Source organism: Pyrus communis, chromosome 11 (assembly GCF_041283825.1).
Source record: "Pyrus communis isolate YQ-2024b chromosome 11, ASM4128382v1, whole genome shotgun sequence".
Lineage (NCBI taxonomy): Eukaryota > Viridiplantae > Streptophyta > Magnoliopsida > Rosales > Rosaceae > Pyrus > Pyrus communis.
This window is the reverse complement of record NC_142575.1, coordinates 9,633,415-9,652,931: the sequence shown is the minus strand read 5'-3', so window position 1 is coordinate 9,652,931 and position 19,517 is coordinate 9,633,415. Positions and strand designations below refer to the sequence as shown.

At 37.4% G+C, this 19,517-nt stretch overlaps 2 protein-coding genes across 2 annotated transcripts; both read left to right on the top strand.

The window, feature by feature from the left end:
- Window positions 1-325: 325 nt before the first annotated feature.
- On the top strand, window positions 326-2,840 carry LOC137743068 (uncharacterized). Its single transcript, XM_088679911.1, has 2 exons — window positions 326-836; window positions 918-2,840. Exons 1-2 carry the CDS (start codon window positions 740-742, stop codon window positions 2,591-2,593), a joined length of 1,773 nt encoding a protein of 590 aa, XP_088536037.1. The 5' UTR covers window positions 326-739; the 3' UTR covers window positions 2,594-2,840.
- A 14,907-nt stretch (window positions 2,841-17,747) lies between these two features.
- LOC137743067 (uncharacterized) lies at window positions 17,748-19,263 on the top strand. Its single transcript, XM_088679913.1, has 2 exons — window positions 17,748-17,985; window positions 18,480-19,263. Exon 2 carries the CDS (start codon window positions 18,483-18,485, stop codon window positions 19,215-19,217), a length of 735 nt encoding a protein of 244 aa, XP_088536039.1. The 5' UTR covers window positions 17,748-17,985; window positions 18,480-18,482; the 3' UTR covers window positions 19,218-19,263.
- Window positions 19,264-19,517: the final 254 nt, after the last annotated feature.

Genomic DNA, 19,517 nt, shown 5'->3' with positions numbered 1-19,517 from the left:
GACCAATACAAAGACAATTTTTGTAGTGCACCAGTTATGTGCTTCTTTTAAAAAGCATTTCAAGTATTTTTTTTCAGAATGTACTTGACTTTTATTAATGATTGATTCCAAAAGCACTTAAATCAAAAACGTTTTTTTTTTTTTTAATTATTTAAAATACACTTCCAAACACACCCATATACTCTCGTGCTTACTTCAAATTCTCACTAAGGCTTGCATATTATCTTCTTATTTTTTTTAATATTAAAATAATGCTAGTACTACAATATTCTAACTTAAAAATAATATTTCTTTACTTTTTCTCTAAATTTTCTTTAATAATCTGCATTATTTAATAGTATGAAAAATGAATGATAATAATTGAATTGAAGAAATAATATTTTCTTCTTTATAAGCCTTCAAGAAGTATATGCTAAATGATGTTGTAAATGATGTGAACATGCCCCATCATTTATTAAATTTACCAGATTGACGTTGCTTCTGTGCATCATTTGTGGCATTATAACCAATATTTATGCAGGATCGAGTCTTCGTATATGTGTTTTACAAGGTGGTGGTGGTAGAGAGATTACAATTGTTTGGGTTTTAGATTTCGCAAGAGTAGACTCTATCTGAAGCAACATGGGGTTTTGATTTCATTATTTCGAGGGAGAGCATTTTCCATCACACTCAACAAGGGTGGTTTATTCCCGAGTAGACTCTATTGTGGAGGATTAACGCACTGAATCGCTGACTTAAGATGCTGTTGATGATGCGGGCAGCGATTGCTGCTGCTTCTTCTTATTTGAAGGTTGGTTATGGCAGCAGAAGCAGCACCACCAGACTCAGACTCAGAGGTATGCTGCCTTGTCTTCTTCATTCTTCTTCTGTTGTTGTTGTTTTCTTCAACAATTACTTGGCTTTATTTCATTCTCCAGCTTCTATATCGACCGAATCTAGAAATACCCAACAACACCAGCGTGTGAAAATCACTAATGTTGAGGATGCTCTCAATGTGTTCGACGAAATGCTTCAAAGGCGTCCTCTGCCTTCCGTTGTCCCTTTCAACCAAATCTTGACTCAACTTGCCAAGTTGAAACATTATTCGGCAGTCATCTCCTTGAATAATAAAATGGGTGTGTCGGGAATTCGTCCTGATATTTATACTCTGAGTATTATCATTAACTGCTTTTGCCATTTGCACCGGATGGGGTTTGGTTTGTCAGTCTTGGGAAACTTCTTCAAATTGGGTTTTGAACCAAATGTCACGACCTGCAACACTCTAATCAACGGTTTTCTTCTCCAGAATAGAGAGGCCGAGGCAGCAGCACTTTTCAACAAAATGTTGGACAGTGGTACTTGCAAGCCGGATGTGGTTACTTTCAGTACCCTAGTAAAGGGCCTTTGCGCGATAGGTAACAACACTGCAGCAATCCAATTGCTTAAGAAGATGGGAGAAGGGGCTTGCAAGCCTAACATAGTTATTTATAACACGATTATCGACAGTCTTTGCAAAGATACTCTAGTTGCCGACGCACTGAACCTCTTCTCAGAAATGACGAGTAAGGGTATTGCCCCAAATGTCCTGACCTATACCTCTGTGATTCACGGAGTTTGCAAATTACAGGATTGGAAAGAAGCTACAAGATTGTTGAATGAAATGGTGAGTAAACATATCTTTCCAAATGTGTACACCTTTAATGTCTTGGTTGATACATTTTGTAAAGAGGGAATGGTCCAAGAAGCAAGGAGCGTGATCGAAATGATGATTCAAAGAGGTATCGAACCTAATACGATTACTTACAATTCGTTTATGGATGGGTATTGTTTGCGAGGAGAAATGGACGAGGCGAAAAAGGTTTTTGAAGAGATATTTAGCACAGGATGCATGGTTAATGCTCGTAGTTATAGCATATTGATAAACGGCTATTGTAAGCTTAAAAGGATAGATGATGCCCGGATACTTTTTCTGGAAATGTCTCAAAGGGGAATTGTTCCAAATATGGTTATTTATAACACTCTTATAGATGGGTTTTGCAAGATGGGAAAACTACAAGATGCACATAACTTGTTCTCTCAAATGCATACTTTAGGTCAACTTCCAAATGTTCAAACGTATAATATTTTACTGGATGGCCTTTGTAAAAACCAACAATTTCCCGAGGCAGTTGAATTGTTGGACGAGATGGAGGAAACGAAGTTGGATTTTAATATTGTAACTTACAATATTCTTATTCAAGGTTTGTGCAGAGCTGAAAAGGTGGAATATGCATGGGATCTCTTTCGGAGGTTGTCATCAAAAGGAGTTCAACCTGATGTCAGGTCATATAATATAATGATTAGTGGATTTTGTAATGGGGGGCTAACATGTAAGGCAGAAAACTTGCTAAGGGAAATGGAAGAGAGAGGTCGTTCTCCAAATGGTTGCACGTACAACACAATTATCCGAGGGTTTTTCAATAACAACAACATATCAAGGGCGGTGAGGCTTATTCAAGAAATGGTGGAGAGGGGTTTTTCTGCAGATGCATCAACCACGGAGTTGATCGTTAATTTATTGTCTAAAGATGAAGTAGATCCTACTTTGTTGGCATTTATAGAAAGTCCGCAATGAAACTAATTTGCATCTTTGCAGTTTAGACAAGTTTCGGGGCTTCCTTCCCTTGAATGCTGCATTGGAGGGAGTTGTTCTGCTATTGAGTCCAGTTCGAGTAGCCATTCATTCATGTATCGCCTAGTGATGTATGATACGTTTTAGTAATTTAATCTATCAAGTGGCAGGGCAACTTTTATGTTAATCTTTTAAGATGATGAAATATGTTGGAGAAGCAGAGTATCTGGACTGCTATGAAATTTGTAAACGTATTTATGGCTTGGTTTAACTCCTCTTTTATTTTTTTTGGTAATAATTCTGTTAAGCATATGAGTCTGATGGAAGAAGCAATGGAGGAAGTGATAGCTACAGGAGTAGGACTCAATCCATTTTTAAAATTCTGCACTTCCTCCAACACCAGATACAATATAGACATCTGATCAAATAAAAAAATAAAAAAACAAAAAACCAAATAATATTTTATTACAATTACGCAAATGAACACGGAGATTTAAGTGGTTCATCAAATCGGCTACATCTACGAGGGCTTGTTTTCATTTGTATTTCACTATATAAGATAATCTTACTGAAATGTTGGTTTAATGATGCTATTTGTTGTTGGAAGTCAAACTCCACAGTAACACGGTGGCGATCAGACACCGGAGAGGTGATGGAGACAGACTGTGTTGGTTGCCTAGATCATTTGGGATGTTACAATTACACAAATGAACACGGGGATTTAAGTGGTTCACCAAATCGGCTACATCCACGAGAGCTTCTTTGCGTTTGTATTTCACTATATAATGCCATGAAAAGTGATCTAAAGTGTATACATAACGTAAAAGAAATAGATGATGGGGAGAGAGGAGAAATCTTTCTTGTTGGTGTGTTCTTCCTTCGGTAACTCGGTTCTTGCTCTTCCTTAAAGGGTTGGCTGAACTGTCTGCGTCAGGATATAGAACATCTTTGAAATTGACGTTGAAAGGTTCGTGAACACTACAAGTCGAGGCCCGTAGGCACTCCTACTCTAACTTCCGCAAACTTCCTCTTATAATCTAATTTCATAATTCTACATATATAAAACAAACAAAAAGCACAACTAATCAATCACATTATCAACTAACAAGACCATATTAATCTGCTCTGTTTTGCGCTGAATCATAGTTTGTGTATTGATAATATGTGGTATAAATTAATAAAAATGCTACACAAAGAGAGAGAGAGAGAGAGAGAGAGAGAGAGAGAGAGAGAGAGAGAGAGAGAGAGAGAGAGAGAGAGGAAACGTTTACAGAAACGGTTTGAGTAGGAGTTGCAATAGCCATCTGCAAAATATTTAAAAGAAAATGTGATTAATAAGATGCTCTTTCCTTAAGGTGTTTGACATAACATACAAACACGTATCACACTTACGAAAGGAACAAAGTAATGTAAAAGCAGTGTAAAAACACTAGATAAATTTTAATGCAAAAGTGATATAATTGTATATCATGATAAAAATGAACATGAAAGCATGGGCAATGACGACAACAACAGTGGTGAGGGCAATAGTGGTAGGGGTGGCAACAACGACGATGGTGGCGGTTGTGGTGGCAATAGTGGTGGTTGTGTTTATGGTGGTGGTGGTGGTTGTGGCGGCAACAATGGTTGTGCCAGTTGTCATTGTGGTGGTAGTGGTGGTAATGGTGGTGGGTGACACATCCCGATCTCGATGTCCGAGGGACATTGGGATGGTCACGTGCTGGCCAACACCCGAGGGTGACGCAAGCCATTTAATGGATGCATATGCTGAGAACATGTGAAACATGCACATAAATTTCGCTTGTAACTACACAAAGTAATATTCAAATATAAGTCTTACAAAATACAATAATAATATTCAATTGCCAACAATGAATATAATGATAATGCATGACATGTTCAGAGCACACAACTTATCCAGAGTACAAGCGAAAGGTAAAATAGAGAGGTGTTATTACAATAGATGTCAAAGCAGAGAGGATGATATGAAATCACTGGTAGGAGAATGCCTCGTAGCTCGGATCGTACGCCTCGTTCCTATGTCCTGAGGGGGCGCAAAACAAACATGTGTGGACCAAGTTGATATATATATATACACAATACTGAAACAGTTATTCAACATACTAACCCCCAAAGTTTTATGAAAACTCATAGCATAATATGTAATAGGTTCTTCGAAAACCCTAGGATGCCATAAAACGTTTCATGAAACATATATCGTATAATGTGCTAAATAATGGTATCAGTATCTCACGACCGAAGCCACCAACATACGACTGGTCGAAGCCAATATAAGTATCTCGCCCGTAGGCAGAACAGTGACCACTAGATATGCACAAAAACATTGAATATAATCTTTCCAACATAGGTACATATATCTCAAAAATATCTTCATAGCATATAGTTATCCATCATATATACTACAAAGAACATAAGTTCGATAAAGTATGGTATTCCAAAATATTCTTAGTAAAGCATGATAATAATAAAGTGTAAATATAATTTACTCATAAAACGTAACCATTAAATCATGTTTTTCATGTATGCATTTCTACTATTAAAACATGCATTTTAGAAGGGGTTCACTCACAGATACTCCGTCGTCAAAGAGCCGTGCGAAATAGGAATGCTAGAATCGCCGCTAATAAATGCAACCTAAGCACATAAAGGGTCCAATTAATAATACTATATTCAAACGATTGAATTTCAGAAAAAGGACGTCATAAACGGATTCAGGACATCGAAATTAGCCTAGAAGGGGTCTCGACTGAAACTTGAAAAAGTCAACAGTAATGGTCAACAGTCAGCGTTGTTAAAAGTCAATGGTCAACGGGTCCGGATCAGTGGGTCGAGTCACAGGCCAGATTAACCAGGTCAACCAGGTCGAGCTAACTGGGTTGGGTTGAGGGCTAGTGGGTCACTTCCATAGCCCAAAAGCCTGGGGTCACTTGGGTTTAATGGGCCTAGAACCTGAAAGCCCGGCTGAAAGGATTTGATTAGGTTGGCTTAGTGGGCTGAAGCCCTTAGTTCTAAATGACCCTAAGGCCCAGGTCCAAAGGTTTAAAAGGTTTATTAAATGAGTTTGGGCTTTGGGGGTATTGGGTTGGGTTTAGGGCTTAATGGGCCTGGGTTTGATGGGTTAAGGGTTTTGGGTTTCCGAGTGTGGGTCAACTGACCCGTTTTCGTTTAGAACAAAGGCCGGAGCCTCCAGAGCTTCGGTCGATGCCAATTGGCCACATTAACCTACGATCTAGCATCTAAAATAAAGATAGAGACAAGAGGGAGCGTTTGGTACCTTCGATTCGCCGCGAAATGGTCGGAGCTGGCCGAACTTGGGTTCACCGGGGGTTCTTTGTGTTCCACAGAGGTGAGGAGAGAGAGAGTGTGTGCTAACATGGTGGTGAGTGTGGTGGTGTCACGTCGACGGATTTCCTTGGGTGTGGGGGTGTCTGGGTGTGTAGGTGTCGATTGGGAAAGGGAGAGAGTGAGCTACAAGAGAGATTCTCAAACAAATGTAAACAACCAAATCCTTTTAGATAGTAAACAATATTAACGTCGTTCTTAATTTATCAATACAAATAAGTTATAATTGTTGACGGCGATGTTTTATGTCATGAAAACATCATATAATAGGCTCATTATCAATAAAAACAAAGATATAGCTCTCAATATCAACAACTATACTATTACGCAATCATTAATCTACCATTTCAATGAAAGTGTACGGATTCTCCAACATTCACTAGTGAGGGGAATTACTTAATATATCCCAACTTAATGACTAACTTTTTAATGATTGGAAATGAAGAACAAGCAAAAAAATAAACCAATTGAGGAAGAAAATTGGAAGAATTGGAAATGTTTGGCCCTTTCAGCATGAACATGACCTCTTAACACTGATTTTTTTTATATCATACGTCAAAAGTGTAAAAGTGGATAATCACATTTTGAGAAGTTTAGTACTGAATTATCGTGCTTTAATGCACAAAAGTTGATTTTGTGAAATTCGTCATAACTACCGTGAAAGGAATTTCATTGTTGATAATTTGGTTTGTTTGGGTTCAGATTTTTTTTTAGCAAGCTCTACCTTCTTGTCTTGGCTTACTAGTTGCATATGTAGTTGAGGTCTCGTGGCCTCGTGATATTCTTGTATAATATTTCCTTATCCTTCAGGATTATGCCCTATTGTCAACAAAAAAAAAAAAAGGTGCATTTGTGTGTGTATGATGAATCGATTTTATATTATATATTTTACCCTATTTTTTGTATATTTTGGTGAAATTTTTATACTTTGATTTATTATTCCGATGTATGACTTGTGACTTCCTCTTGAGAAAAAGTGATCAAATAGACAAATTTAGGAGTAATTGGTAAAACTACATAAAATTGTTTAGGTGACGGCTGAACCTAAGTGTCTCGTTACTCATATTTTATCAAACTAGTGTGTTGTTACAATTTGTTTTCCAAATTTTTTAGGAAAATACCCCAAAATAGGACAATTTCTTAATCTTGGGACATAAATAGGATAAACCGGCCATGCACAAGCTATGCACACCATGCACAAAACCGAAATTACTAAAATACCCACATATAAATGGGTTATTCCTCGCTCTCTCCCCCATTTTCTGATTTCTCTCTTTCTCTACTCTCTCACCCTTCCTTTCTCTCTCTCTCTCTCTCTCTCTCTTCTCTCACCTTCTCTCTCTCTACTCTTTACTCTCTCCCTTCCTCAGATCTCTGAGCTTCGATTTTGAAGAGATGAAAGTCCAAAAAGAGGCGAGAAGAGTGAGCTGGGCTTTGGGTTCACCTCATACCTCTAATTTCGAACAAAGGGATGCGAGAGAGAGGTAAGAAGAATGAGTAAGAAGAGTGAGCTGGGTTTTGTACCATATTTTCTATTTTGGCTGGAAAGTTCCATTTTTTCAAGCAACTGAAGCTTCAACAGGTATAGCAAGGTAGGGTATTTTGTTCCAAGTTCCGTCATCAATGATTTATGGAATAAATGGGTTGTTTGTAACATGAATTAATACTTAGAAGTTAAATTAGGGTTTGTGTTTCATGTTCGGGCATATGGGTTGTGGAATAAATTTCAAGTTTTGACGTGCTACAAGATTGGGATGGAACAATTTCTGGTTCAAGTGTCAAATTGTAGAAATTTGTGAAATATTTTTTTGTAATGTGCATGTGGTGTGCATGGCTACATCTTAATATGAGAAGCGGGAATGCTCACTAGTTAATTATGATGCACGTATGTTGTGCCTCAAAATTTAGCAAGTATGACCACAACCTAGTTGGCCTCGGCTAAAAACAAAATTAAGAAAAAACTTAAAGGACGTTAAGGATCATGCGTGTCTGTGAAATAACGACAACGAGTATCATGTTTTCCACGTGCACGGTTAAGCGGTGGTTGATATACGTAACGAGACTTTTCAAACTGTCATTGTAATCTTATATACATAACAATTATGTTTTCATTGTAGGGGAAACTTGAAATAGGTCCAATTTTATAGCCCAACATTAGGATTAGTCCAATTTTTAGTTAGTTTTGACTTAGCTCCAATGACTAGGATTCCATGTCAGCAATTTTTCTGATTAGGTTGATTTTTTTTGCATTGTTATTACTATTTTACCCTCCTGTAGATTTTGCACGTTCTCCATATATTTCCCACGTTTTAAATTTTTATCAGAGTTCAAATTCATTGTTCAGTGGTCTTTCATCACAATTTTTGAATTTGAATTTCTTATCAATCTATTTTTAAGGAAGGCTTAATCACTTTTAACTTTCTAGTAACTTTCTATACAAATTACATGTGTTTATACGTGCAGATTTCTTCAGAAGACCTATTCTCTAGGTACAATTTTTATGATCGTGTTTTTCTGATAGGAGCATATTTAGGCGACTTACTTAGCTTGTTTTCGTGCATTTATATTGTTAATTCATAGTTGTTTTAGTAGTTTAAGCCATTTTCGTGTGTTTTTAGGTTCATATGGCTAAGGAAGCAAAAAGATGCATTTTGGAGCATTTTGGAGCAAAATTGGACTTGGAATGGATAACTTATGTTTGGAGCAAAAGGAATGGACGAAATTGAAGAATTCCTAATCCATTGCAGCCACATGCACCCATAATCATTCACACCTTGCAGCCACATGCATTCACTCTTCATAAATCAGCCACATGCACATTCAATCATTCACACCAAAACCTTGCACATGCAATCCCTTTAATTAATTCAACCTAGCTGTCATTGCACATGCATTCACTCTTTAACCCACATGCATTTCCACCCACATGCACTCCCATTCTTTAATCCATTCAGCCACAAGACATTATCATTGCACCACATTCAGCCATTCCATCTCCTATTTCAGATTGCATTCCAATCATTCCAACCAAATCACATGCACTCCCACCCTTTAAATCACATGCATTCCCTTCATAAATCAGCCACATGCACTCATAATCATTCAACCAACCTAGCTGTCATGTTTCCCCTTTCATCATTCCCTCACATTCTTTAATTCAGCCAACACATGCTTACACATGCATTTCCAACCCACATGCATCCTTTAATCATTCAAACATGCAGCCACATTCCCTCCTAGCTATCATGTTCCCCCCATTTCACCTATAAATAAGCATGCATTACACCTCAATTCATTCAATTCGTCCATATTCAGAAAATCATCCAAAACACCACCAGAAATCATCCCCTTGTGCCGTGAGTATCCCTACTAATCCAAACACCACTCCAACCACTCCCCATCCCTCCAAAACACTTCACACTATCCCAAAACTCACCTTAGACCTTGTGATACAACAACGAGGAAGAGAAGAGTGCCTAAACGTTCATACAATTCAAGTTTGAGTTGTTGGAATGTTTAGGTGTTTCTTTGATCTCAATGTTTAAATTCAATTCTCTTTGTTTTGTACGTATGAGGAATGGAAGAGAAGAGTGCCTAAACGTTCATACAATTCAAGTTTGAGTTGTTGGAATGTTTAGGTGTTTCTTTGATTTCAAAGTTATGAGGAACTAAACCCCCCCTTGGCTAGGGGGGGATTCGAAATATATGTTTATGCTTGCATTTTGATTTGATTACTTCTAATTGCGTTTCATAAGTTGTGGATTCAATTTGTTTAACCGTTTGATTGATAACTTATTTATGTATGTTTATTGAGAATGCGCGCTTAATTTTCATGCATGAATATGATGCTAGAATATAAGTGAGTTTCACCTAATAGTTACGAACTTATATTCGCAAGTAGTGGAGGTTGCTTATAAACAATCGCGTTAAACGAATTCTTGGCATAAGTTTCATGCGTATTCCATAGTAACGAATGCCTCGTCAACACTTATAATTTTCATAGAGCGTAATGATTCTTGCTTGTATCTCTATTATGCAATCATGTAGAGGACTTGTGGGGAATGTTTTGGGTTGTCGTATGCAATCATCCAATCCAATAACGTTAGGAAGATTTGAAAGTTAATTTAAGCGGACCTAATTAACTTGGAGCATTGAGAATTCATGGTTTATTGAAATGCAATTGGAAATCGTTTTATTATGCAAGTGTAACATGTATGGAGATGAACCCCTTAGCTATTCTATCATCCATTCATTCCATTTCATCAATTTCATATTTACATTCTGTTTTAATTTACAATCTGTACATTTAATTTAATTTCGTATAAACCTAAATCCCCCTTTACTTTAATGTCAAATTAGTTAGAAATCAATTTAGTTTGTGTTTTTAAGAGTCTTGAGTCAAGTTACAACTTAATTTCGTCCAAATTTGTGTTTATACTCAAAACTGCCCAGAAAGTGGTTTTTAGGCAGATTTGAGTGTGTTTGTGCTGTTTTGAGTCTTTTAGTTTGTTTGAGTGTTTTAAAGTTTAGTTTTGCATTCTTTGAGTCTAGTTTAGTGTTTTATATTGTGTTTTTACGTTTTTGAGTCAAATCCAAGTGATTAACAATCCCTCCTAATCCCCGGTCCAGAACGATCCCTACTTATACTTATACTACAATTGACAAAAAGAGGGTTTAATTTGTATGCGTATAAATCTCGCACCAAATTTTGGCGCCGTTGCCGGGGATTAGCAAATTTGCTAATCTCTTGGATTGTTCGTTTCTGTTATGTATTTTAGTTTTAGTTTTTGATTTGTGTTTTAGTACTAGAGAAGAACAACATGGCACTTGATAATGCTTCTCTTTTGTCACAGCTCATGGAACGGTCCCAAATGCAAAGCGTTGATATATTTGATCTTCAATCAAGGAATAACGTGTTTTCCAATACTTACAATTCAGATTGGAGTGATCATTCAAACTCTATGTGGTGGGAAGCTCAACATGTTCAAGAAGAAGGATATTGGCAGCCACCACAACCTCATATTCAATATGCCCAACCAAATTCAAGTTCGTCAATAGATTATAATCAAAAGCTTAATGAATTAATTTGTTTGGTGCAGGGCTCACAAAATCAAGACAATGAGGCTCAACAAGAAGGATATTGGCAGCCATATGAGGAGTTCTATTCAACGCCTATGCAGCCACCACAAAGGTTGGACCACTTGGAAAAGCAAATTGGGCAGATCGCGAAGTTCGTAGGATAGTTTCGAGACCAAGGCGAACTCCCTAGTTCAACCATTGAAAACTCGAAGGAAGATTTTGAAATCCATAATGCTATCACTTTGGGAAGTGCTATGGAGGTTGGAGCTGAACTAAAAATGTCCAAACATAGCCTAGAAGTGGATGAGGAGTTGCAATTTGAGAAAGAGGAATACACCCAACCCACGGCAAGGGTGGAAACACCTTTGCCGGAGGCACCTATTGCTCCTACGCCATCTAATTCAAGTAAGGTTGTTCCAAATTTAATTAATTCTAACCCCATTCCACCTAATATCCCTATTCCTTGCAGGTTCATGAATTCCAAGGAAGAAGAAAGTGAAAAAGACATCTTGGAAGCCCTTCCAAAGGTGCAAAGTAGGGAATTTCATGAAGGCATCAAAGAGGACATATTTGAAACCACAATTCCCAAAGAAGTTGGATTTTATGACACGGGGCAAGTCATAACTTTCGAAGGGGTGTTTATTCTTAAGTTCTTGTCGGAACACAAAGGTAAGCCGCCTCCCCGAATTTCAATTTTCTTTTATACTAATATGTCGTTAATGATTCAGGCATCCACTCTAGAATTTAAACTATTACCGGATCATTTCAAGTATCACCGCCCATTCAAAGACCAATTCCATGCCGTTTGATTTGAATAAAAAAAAAAAATAGAGATAAAAAGAAAAATAAAAGAATGTAACTTTCACAAAGGTTGTTTGTGTGAAGACCCACTACGTGGCAAAACTATCGGAGCGGAAGGCATGGGAGCGGAAGGCATGGGAGCGGGAGGCATCGAAGATAGAGCATTCGAGGCCTCAATACTTGGCCAAACGCTGGAAGACCCAGGAAAAAGGTGCCTCTGGAGGAAAGACGAAAACCTTTGACGGTCACTTTGAATCCGACCTTCAGACTCTTGCAGCTCATCAAGCTTCCTCTTCATGCCTGTCGAATAGTTGTTTGCAAGCACGTGCAAACTTCTATTCTCATACTTCAGCTGCTTGATCTCTTGCTTGAGACTTTCCACCTCTGCCATCAACGATTCAACCTGACGGGAGCGAGCAAGTAGGCGTTGGCCCATGTTGGACACAGAGCCTGCACACTGAACGCTGAGAGCGAGGGACTCTTGAACGGCCAACTCATCGGACCGTCCTGAAAGCAGCCTACTATCCTTAGGAGTGAGGAGGTTTCCAGCTACTATCGTAGCTGTTGTTGCATCCGTCATAATGGAGTCTTCACCTGTAAGAGGACCGTTAGAAGATAAAAAAGAAGGGCGCCATACATTACCTTGATGGGGCGCAACCGGATCGCTGCTGAGACTCAAATCTAAGCTAAGGTTCGATGAGTTAGTCATTTTTCAAAGATGTTCAGAGAGAAGGGGTGGATGGAGTTAATTCTCAAAAGGGCCGGAGTAGATTTTCAAGAATGGGAATTCTTCAGAGTGTGTATGTTGGCGATGATTGATACCTCTATAAAAAGCCAAGGCGACGCGTCCACCGATTCAAAAAGCCGGAATTTCCGGCGTAAGTTAGGCGACGCTTTCTCGGCTTTTCAGAAGACGCGTTCAACTTTGTCAAAAGATTTTTTCTTTTCAAAAAACACGTGGAGGCCATAGTCGCAACTACACATCTTTAGCCGACAAGCGCAAAGTTCGGCGACGCTTTCTCTGCTTTTTAGAAAACACGTGCAGCTTTGTCAAAAGGAGCCGCATCCGCACTACTACGTGTCGTTCAGAAAGCGAAGGGGCGCCTGCTCAGAAATCGAAGAGGCGTATTCAGAAATCGAAGAGGCGTGTTCAGAAATCGAAGAGGCGCCACTATTTCAAAAAGCCGGATTTGCGGGATCAAAACGTTTGTCAACAAGGGTAAAAGAACAATACCACCACTTGATATTATCTCTATATATGTCGACCTTCGTCTTTTATGGCAAGGCAAACCTGAAGAAAATGGCCAACTCTTTCTCACCTCTGAGGGCGCACTCCCAGCAAAGCCTTTCGAATTACTCATTTTTTTCTTCTTCCCCAAAGATGATACCAGATGCCTGGAGTACAGATGACCCAGGAGGAAACGATAGATTGAAGCATGTGCTGATTCATTCACCGCTTCTTCAAAGCAAAGGTATCTCATATCATCAAGGTCAAAAGCAAAAGTATCTCATATCATGCTCTTTCCCTGTCCTTTTCTTTGTCCTTGTTCTTACTCGCATGGCAAAGTGAAAGAAGCAATCAGCCGGCACTTGGAGTCAGTCTTCCGATCTGGTTCCGACTGCCTGGAATTTATTCCTGGTTGCTTACCTAGCGTTGCTCTCGAGTAGTCATCTTCAACGGTTGATACACTTCCAGAGAAGGGACCACTCCTGCAAAGATTGAACAAAGAAACAGATAACAGGGGTAAGCTCAGACCCTCGGGGGAGAACAAAAGAATCCTGCTGCCCAGTTCAAGAGTAGTACAAAGGAAAATCAACGATGGGTGGAAACCAGTTCAAGAGTAAGCATGTGGAATCACCAAGATCATGCCTCAATACAATCACCAAGGAGAAGAGGGAATATACACTCCATAACCAGATTTGCGTCCCTAAACTCTTCTCTTTGTTAGTTACATTCTGCCATGTTTAGTATGTTTAGTTGCTTTTTGTGTGTTTACTTATGTTTTGTGTGAATCTATCCTTAAAACATTGAGGACAATGTTTGATTTAAGTGTGGGGGGGGGGGGGTAACTAAGTATATTTAATGCAAATTCGTTGGATTTTGTCGCCCATAACTTCAAAATGTTGTTCCTTGCTGTTTTAAAGTATTTTTAGTGTGTTTTGATGTGTTTTAGTGTCATATAACAGAAAACCTTAGAAAAATGCGAAAAAGTTTGAAAAATACCAAAAAAGAGTCGTTTTTGAGTCATTTTTGTGTGTTTGTAATTGCATGACTGTTAAAGAGAGTTATAAACATGGATGAAAGTTTGATTTACTCTTGGTATACGCTTGGTTATGGTTATAATGTATGACTTCACATGCAATCATAAAAGAAAAATTCGTTTTTGTAACATGCTTGAAGGAAGAAACTCATAATAACGCTACAACCCTGTGAGACTCGAGCCATTACCTTCTTTGGAGAGTTATAATCTGTGATTCTTTGTTTTCTAAATTTTTTGCATGATCTCATTATTCCTTGCTTGGTTGCTACTTAGAATGCAATTGTATCATGATAGAACTAAATGCTAGAACTTATATCCGTTTCATTCAAAGCATGATATTGAATTGCATAACACATATCAAGATGAAGTTGTGTAATTGCCACCATAACCAAATAGCCTTACTTCCCATATTTCGTATTTGTTGTAAGTTTTAACCCCGTTGAGCCTTGTTTAGCCTTTATTCTTTGTTTACCCACATTATCCTCACCTAGCCTAGTGTAGGACAGTCCACACCCTTGTTCTTAAATGATAGTGAGCATGACTTAAATGAATTCCTTTTGAGTACATTATGAAAGAAAATAAGTGTGGGGGAGAATGTTTTGTTCTTAAGCATTTATGTATGTTTTGAGAGTCAAAAGAAAAGAAAAAAAAAAAAATTTGTGAAAAACATATGAAAAAGAAAAAAACAGAAAAGAAAGAAAAAAGAGCTTGTTCTCCCTTTTTGTTCAAAAGTTGAGTTTTCATTCAAAAGTGAATTCTAAGTTAATTCAAATGCTTTGCTCGCTATTTCTTTAAGAACCTTTGTTTTCCATATCCCTTCTTTGTTAGCCAAACACCTTTAGCCCCGTTTCAACCCTTATGCTTCTATCTTGATCGTTATGTGTTCAATAATGTGGAGTTTGGAATTGATATGAGCTTATGGAATCACTGGTTCTCATTCTAAGTAGTAGCATTCCATTCATGAGATCATATTCATGTCGTTATCGTAAATCCAGAAAATGCTTTCCTTGTTATAACATATGTGAGTATTCGTCTACATGTTTACATCAATCTTCTCACATATAACTAGTGTAGGGTGTGTAGTCAGAAAATCTGTGTGAAAATAGAGTGCATTCTAATAAGGAATTGAGGAAATTCTCTAAGGCATGTTACAACATTCAAATCATGGTTTTAAAATGCTTAATTGTGAACTAGTATGTGGTGACTATGAGTAAAAATGTACTTAAGTGTAAAGATGGCTAAAATCTGTGGGAATAATGATTTTTAACTTGTCATGTGCATTGGAAATCCCTGAGACGATTGTTGGAAGGTTTAGGTTGTGTTTTACTTGTTTAGTGTCGTTTTGTTTGTTTTGTTTTTCTGTTTTGCTTGAGGACGAGCAAAAGATAAGTGTGGAGGAATTTGATAGGAGCATATTTAGGTGACTTACTTAGCTTGTTTTCGTGCATTTATATTGTTAATTCATAGTTGTTTTAGTAGTTTAAGCCATTTTCGTGTGTTTTTAGGTTCATATGGCTAAGGAAGCAAAAAGATGCATTTTGGAGCATTTTGGAGCAAAATTGGACTTGGAATGGATAACTTATGTTTGGAGCAAAAGGAATGGACGAAATTGAAGGATTCCTAATCCATTGCAGCCACATGCACCCATAATCATTCACACCTTGCAGCCACATGCATTCACTCTTCATAAATCAGCCACATGCACATTCAATCATTCACACCAAAACCTTGCACATGCAATCCCTTTAATTAATTCAACCTAGCTGTCATTGCACAAGCATTCACTCTTTAACCCACATGCATTTCCACCCACATGCACTCCCATTCTTTAATCCATTCAGCCACAAGACATTATCATTGCACCACATTCAGCCATTCCATCTCCCATTTCAGATTGCATTCCAATCATTCCAACCAAATCACATGCACTCCCACCCTTTAAATCACATGCATTCCCTTCATAAATTAGCCACATGCACTCATAATCATTCAACCAACCTAGCTGTCATGTTTCCCCTTTCATCATTCCCTCACATTCTTTAATTCAGCCAACACATGCTTACACATGCATTTCCAACCCACATGCATCCTTTAATCATTCAAACATGCAGCCACATTCCCTCCTAGCTGTCATGTTCCCCCCATTTCACCTATAAATAAGCATGCATTACACCTCAATTCATTCAATTCGTCCATATTCAGAAAATCATCCAAAACACCACAGAAATCATCCCCTTGTGCCGTGAGTATCCCTACTAATCCAAACACCACTCCAACCACTCCCCATCCGTCCAAAACACTTCACACTATCCCAAAACTCACCTTAGACCTTGTGATACAACAACGAGGAAGAGAAGAGTGCCTAAACGTTCATACAATTCAAGTTTGAGTTGTTGGAATGTTTAGGTGTTTCTTTGATCTCAATGTTTAAATTCAATTCTCTTTGTTTTGTACGTATGAGGAATGGAAGAGAAGAGTGCCTAAACGTTCATACAATTCAAGTTTGAGTTGTTGGAATGTTTAGGTGTTTCTTTGATTTCAAAGTTATGAGGAACTAAACCCCCCCTTGGCTAGGGGGGGATTCGAAATATATGTTTATGCTTGCATTTTGATTTGATTACTTCTAATTGCGTTTCATAAGTTGTGGATTCAATTTATTTAACCGTTTGATTGATAACTTATTTATGTATGTTTATTGAGAATGCGCGCTTAATTTTCATGCATGAATATGATGCTAGAATATAAGTGAGTTTCACCTAATAGTTACGAACTTATATTCGCAAGTAGTGGAGGTTGCTTATAAACAATCGCGTTAAACGAATTCTTGGCATAAGTTTCATGCGTATTCCATAGTAACGAATGCCTCGTCAACACTTATAATTTTCATAGAGCGTAATGATTCTTGCTTGTATCTCTATTATGCAATCATGTAGAGGACTTGTGGGGAATGTTTTGGGTTGTCGTATGCAATCATCCAATCCAATAACGTTAGGAAGATTTGAAAGTTAATTTAAGCGGACCTAATTAACTTGGAGCGTTGAGAATTCATGGTTTATTGAAATGCAATTGGAAATCGTTTTATTATGCAAGTGTAACATGTATGGAGATGAACCCCTTAGCTATTCTATCATCCATTCATTCCATTTCATCAATTTCATATTTACATTCTGTTTTAATTTACAATCTGTACATTTAATTTAATTTCGTATAAACCTAAATCCCCCTTTACTTTAATGTCAAATTAGTTAGAAATCAATTTAGTTTGTGTTTTTAAGAGTCTTGAGTCAAGTTACAACTTAATTTCGTCCAAATTTGTGTTTATACTCAAAACTGCCCAGAAAGTGGTTTTTAGGCAGATTTGAGTGTGTTTGTGCTGTTTTGAGTCTTTTAGTTTGTTTGAGTGTTTTAAAGTTTAGTTTTGCATTCTTTGAGTCTAGTTTAGTGTTTTATATTGTGTTTTTACGTTTTTGAGTCAAATCCAAGTGATTAACAATCCCTCCTAATCCCCGGTCCAGAACGATACCTACTTATACTTTGCATTGTTATTACTATTTTACCCTCCTGTAGATTTTGCACGTTCTCCATATATTTCCCACGTTTTAAATTTTTATCAGAGTTCAAATTCATTGTTCAGTGGTCTTTCATCACAATTTTTGAATTTGAATTTCTTATCAATCTATTTTTAAGGAAGGCTTAATCACTTTTAACTTTCTAGTAACTTTCTATACAAATTACATGTGTTTATACGTGCAGATTTCTTCAGAAGACCTATTCTCTAGGTACAATTTTTATGATCGTGTTTTTCCTTCGTGGTTTGTCGATACTCAACCTTCTCCATCTATCAAAGGACTAAAACACAGCAGATTGAATGCCAATTAACTTTCAAGTCAGGTATATTATAATTGTTTTCCACTTTATTGTTGTTTGCTGTGCGAATTCAAACATGAAGACTTTATCCTAATCCTCCTAATCCCTTTCTATCATCTCTCATTGATATGCTTCCTTCTCTTTTTATTAAAAAAAAAAAAAAAAAAACAAAAAAAAAACCAATGCATAGAAGGTGTTTGATGTTATGCCTCTTTGAAAAGTGTACTCTTTAATTTCCGGTAGAAATTTATTGTTCTCTTATTGTCACTATCATAGCAAAAGGAAGAAATTCATTGTGATTGGAGTTGTTTCAGCATTATTCCTCATTTTCTTGATTTTGGGCATTCTTTGGTGGAAAGGTTGTTTACTTGAAGCTGTTTCCACCGTTTGTCCAGAAGCACCACAAATTGAATATACAAAGTAAATATCCAAAGCAGATGGGTTCTAGTTATGGTGAAGTCGTTGCTAACCTGTTCCAAAAATGTTGTTACGCTCCATCCCAACTTGTGTTCGATTAGGAAATGAAAACTCTCATCAAGGATGGTGGTACAATAATTCAGAAATTTTTGCATAACACACCTAAAGAAAACTGGTCCAATGCATACTTCAGGGGGAAAAAATATGGTGAGATGTGCTCTAATATTGTAGAATCCTTCAATTCTTGGATTTTGGATGAACGCAAGATGCCAACTTACCAAATGATTGATAACATACGTGTGAAGTTGATGGAGATGAGTTCTGATAGGCAACGTGAAGCCGAAAGATGGACCTCACCAATATGCCCAACAATGGATGACGAAATGATGAAAATGGTTGAAGTTGGAAGACATTGGAATGTGTGTCGTTCAAGTGAACATATTTTTGAAGTCAGAGATGAGTATTCTGTCATGGTGGACTTACAAAGTCATACTCGTTCTTGTTATCAATGGCAAATTAAAGGGTTCCCTTGTGCACATGCTTTGGCAGCTATTTTGAAAGATGGAGGTAACCCATATGATTATGTCGAAGATTATTTCACAACAGATTTCTATAAGTCTTCTTATTCATATCCCATTATTCTTGTACCTGATATTGAAAGGGATGAACAATCTATGAGTCAGGAGTTTGTGATAGAACCCCCATTGACAAAGAGGCCCCCAGGTAGACCAAAAGTTAAAAGACTAAAATCTATTGGGGAAGAAACATGCCCCAACAAGTGCAGTAGGTCTGGTGATGCTACACGCCACAATCGGAAAACTTGCAACGCCCCTATTTGACATACATCTCCATTGCCATTTGGATTTTTTTTTTTTTTTCAAATATATGAACACATGTTTTTTTATTTTTTATTTTATTTTTATCAATGTAATAAAATGATGCCTTCGACTTTTTTGTTTACTCATATTCTTCTTTTTTCCATTATCTACTTACATGTCATATGACTTATGCAATATGTGAAGACTATATATTTATTATGCTATCATTACTAAACCTTCCAAATCAAACCTATATATAACAAGCAGCCATAAGATGTTAAATTTTATCCTACCTATCAATTTGGCTTACAATATAAACTA